This window comes from Mandrillus leucophaeus, unplaced genomic scaffold (assembly GCF_000951045.1).
Source record: "Mandrillus leucophaeus isolate KB7577 unplaced genomic scaffold, Mleu.le_1.0 Scaffold1148, whole genome shotgun sequence".
Classification (NCBI taxonomy): Eukaryota; Metazoa; Chordata; class Mammalia; order Primates; family Cercopithecidae; genus Mandrillus; species Mandrillus leucophaeus.
This window is the reverse complement of record NW_012099743.1, coordinates 250924-253902: the sequence shown is the minus strand read 5'-3', so window position 1 is coordinate 253902 and position 2979 is coordinate 250924. Positions and strand designations below refer to the sequence as shown.

At 44.4% G+C, this 2979-nt stretch overlaps 1 protein-coding gene across 1 annotated transcript in view; it reads right to left on the bottom strand.

Annotated features, from left to right (window-relative positions):
* LOC105552149 (basic salivary proline-rich protein 1-like) overlaps positions 1 to 1735 on the bottom strand; it is a 31663-nt gene extending 29928 nt beyond the window's left edge. Inside the window, exons 1-2 of the mRNA XM_011997691.1 lie at positions 1643 to 1735; positions 676 to 711 (exon numbers count right to left, since the gene is read on the bottom strand). Of these exons, the coding sequence (XP_011853081.1) occupies positions 676 to 711; positions 1643 to 1706 (100 nt within the window). The 5' untranslated portion in view covers positions 1707 to 1735. The remainder of the gene's footprint in view (positions 1 to 675; positions 712 to 1642) is intronic.
* Between the last annotated feature and the right edge of the window lie 1244 nt (positions 1736 to 2979).

Below are 2979 nucleotides of genomic sequence, written 5' to 3'. Positions count from 1 at the left end.
GTCTGTTGCCTCCTTGTTGGGGTGGTCCTTGTGGCTTTCCTGGAGGTGGGGGACCTTGAGGTTTCTTGCCTCCTTGTTGAGATGGTCCTTGTGGCCCTCCTGGAGGTGGGGGACCTTGAGGCCTGTTGCCTCCTTGTTGGGGTGGTCCTTGTTGATGTTCTGGAGTAGAAAGAGAGAAGGGAAAAGACAGAGTAAAAGCCCACACAAGATTCACTATATAGTTGCAGTAAATTTTGATCAGCTAGGGTAACAAGCTGAGGGGGGAAACACACAAAAATGGGACCAAGACACTAATTTCTTTGCATTTTTGGTGAAGATATAGATCTCTGGAATAGAACACTGGGGAAGAAAAAGCAGTTGGAGGACTCTCAGTATAAAGATGAGTGAGAATGAGGATGCTGCCCAGTCATCTGTCATCTCCCAGGAGGCACTCCTGGCCAGGGGGATGAGTCAACCCACTCCTGTTGTCATCTAAGCCAAGCATCTCTGCCATTCAATTAGGTGGCCTGCTCACGGTCCCCAGAATCAAGCTTGCATGAAGATTGCCTCTTATTAGTGGCACTAACATTAATCAATTCCTGAAAGGTTCATGTTGATAAGAAGACACTGGAGAGCTGATCCATTTGTGAGCAGAAAAAGACAGTTAAAACAGATTGAGAATAAATTGGGATTTACCTGATATTAGGGAGGGAGATTCTTCCTGGTTGACATCTAGAAGAGAAACACAGGATGATGGGAAAAGTTACATCTTGAATCTTTCAAGACTCACAAGTGTTCTACAGGGAAAAGGGTCTTCTCACCACCCCATGAATCCCCTAAGTTAACTTGTCAGCCACTCTCTGTGAAGCTGCTGAAAGGGGAGGAAGCTGTAAGATGAGGCACGGTTGTTACGACACAGAGCAACAACCATGAACTCAACATAGAAGAGCCCCTTTTTTCCTTCCCTAGCATCCTCAAGACTTAATGCGGATTTAGTTTACACATGCCAGGGACTTCAACGTGATAGTTTGGTATTCTTATGCCCTCTGCCACCTATAAATACATTGCTTCTGTACGCATGCTTTCTCAATTGGCGTAAACAGAAGTAATCATTTCAATACAATCTTACCCATCCCACTCCCAGCACATTGAAATACAGCATGTAGGGGAGAGATAAACGACAATCATTGGCTCTGATATTTCTATATCTCTAGTTAGACAGAGACAAGTGTTCCATCCAGTTCTCTCTCTGCAGTATCTCTGATGTGTGTTTATTTCCATCATCGATGCTGATCCACCACACAGCAAAGCCACCATCATCCCTCTGTACTTAATGAGATCAGTATAGGATGCTCAGAACTGGACTTCTCTGAATCTGCCTTGCATTTTCCACTGCATCCTTCACAGCACAGTCATATCTCTCTATAAATGCAAATCTTACCTTCTCATTCCCCTGGAACAAATTCTTTATTGGATTTCATTGTACGTTAAATAAATTGGAAACCCTTAGTGTGGAATGAGGGTGCAATCGGTCTCCTGATCCCAGGCCTGAAAACTCTGCAGCCCCATCTGGGTTTTCGTTCTCTTCTCTTCCCCCTAATTACCATTATCACCTCCTAAGCCCCAATCAGGGTCACCGCATCTTCTCCCCCTTCTGTTTTACCTTCATTTAAATTCTGAGCTGAGCTCAGGGCCAGCAGGGCCACTGACAGCAGAATCAACAGCATCTTGCAGGAGGCTCTGGAGGTGCTCCCAACTCTGTGCTGGGAGGAACGGGGCAGCTCCCTTTATAAAGAGGATCAGAACAATGACACCTTTGAGCTCCACACTGGTGGGGCCTCACCACCTCAGAGACTGGGTTCTGCTTTGTTCGCTGCAGGTCATGCGTATCCCTTATTTCTCTTTGATACTCTAGCCCAGAGGGATGAGTTGGGTCGGATATGTTGCTAGTGTCTTCTTTCTAAAAGGTACAATTAGGACTTGAACTATGGTTTTCAAGGAACTGTGTCCAAGCCACCAGCACTGTGTCATAATTGAACTTTAGATACCATGAGAGTTTCAATCTTTTACATAAGACTGTTATCCGCTTTCCACTGTGCTATTTATTTCTGTTTATATGTATGTCAGCAGCGATGCTACAGCCAGCAGTGAAGATGGTCAATATCTCTGGATCTTTTATGGCCTATGTCCCTCTCTTGTGAGGTGATTGAGGGAAGACAAAAATTATCTAAATTTTTGATGCGATAGAGATGGCTTCTGCTATCTATGAGATGTGTGAGGACAGCACACTCCTGGGCACACAAAGATGACAGAATGCTGCCCCGCAGCCTGCTCAGGCTACAGCTATTGTTTAAGCTTCTGTGGATCTCACTCAGCTCAGGCAAGGCTTGGTGCTATACAACACAGGAAGGCTAAAATTCTGTATTTTAAAGTATTTTAAAGTATTTTTAAGTGCTATTAATGCAAAATGGACACAGAAACCACCAGGAGATTTCTAGACCTGAGAAAACTGAATACAGAGTTCTATAAGGGAGCCATGTGATGTCGTGTCACTAAAACTTCCTTCATGCTCTTCCCTTTCTCTAGAATATTCTATAAAATTCACCCACTCTTGTGCCGTTAGCTAAGACCATTGGAAAAACACAGTATTAAGGTGGGAGTGACCTGATTTTCCCGGTGCCATGTCTCACAGCTTCCCTTGGCTAGGAAAGGGAATTCTATTTACAATAGCAAAGACTTGGAACCAACCCAAATGCCCATCAATGATAGACTGGATTAAGAAAATGTGGCACATATACACTGTGGAATACTATGCCGCCATAAAAAAGGATGAGTTCATGTCATCTGTAGGGACACGGATGAAGCTGGAAAGCATCATTCTCAGCAAACTATCACAGGGACGAGAAAACCAAACACTGTATATTCTCACCATAGGTGGGAATTGAACAATGAGAACACTTGGACACAGGAATGGGAATGCCACACACCGGGGCCTGTCAC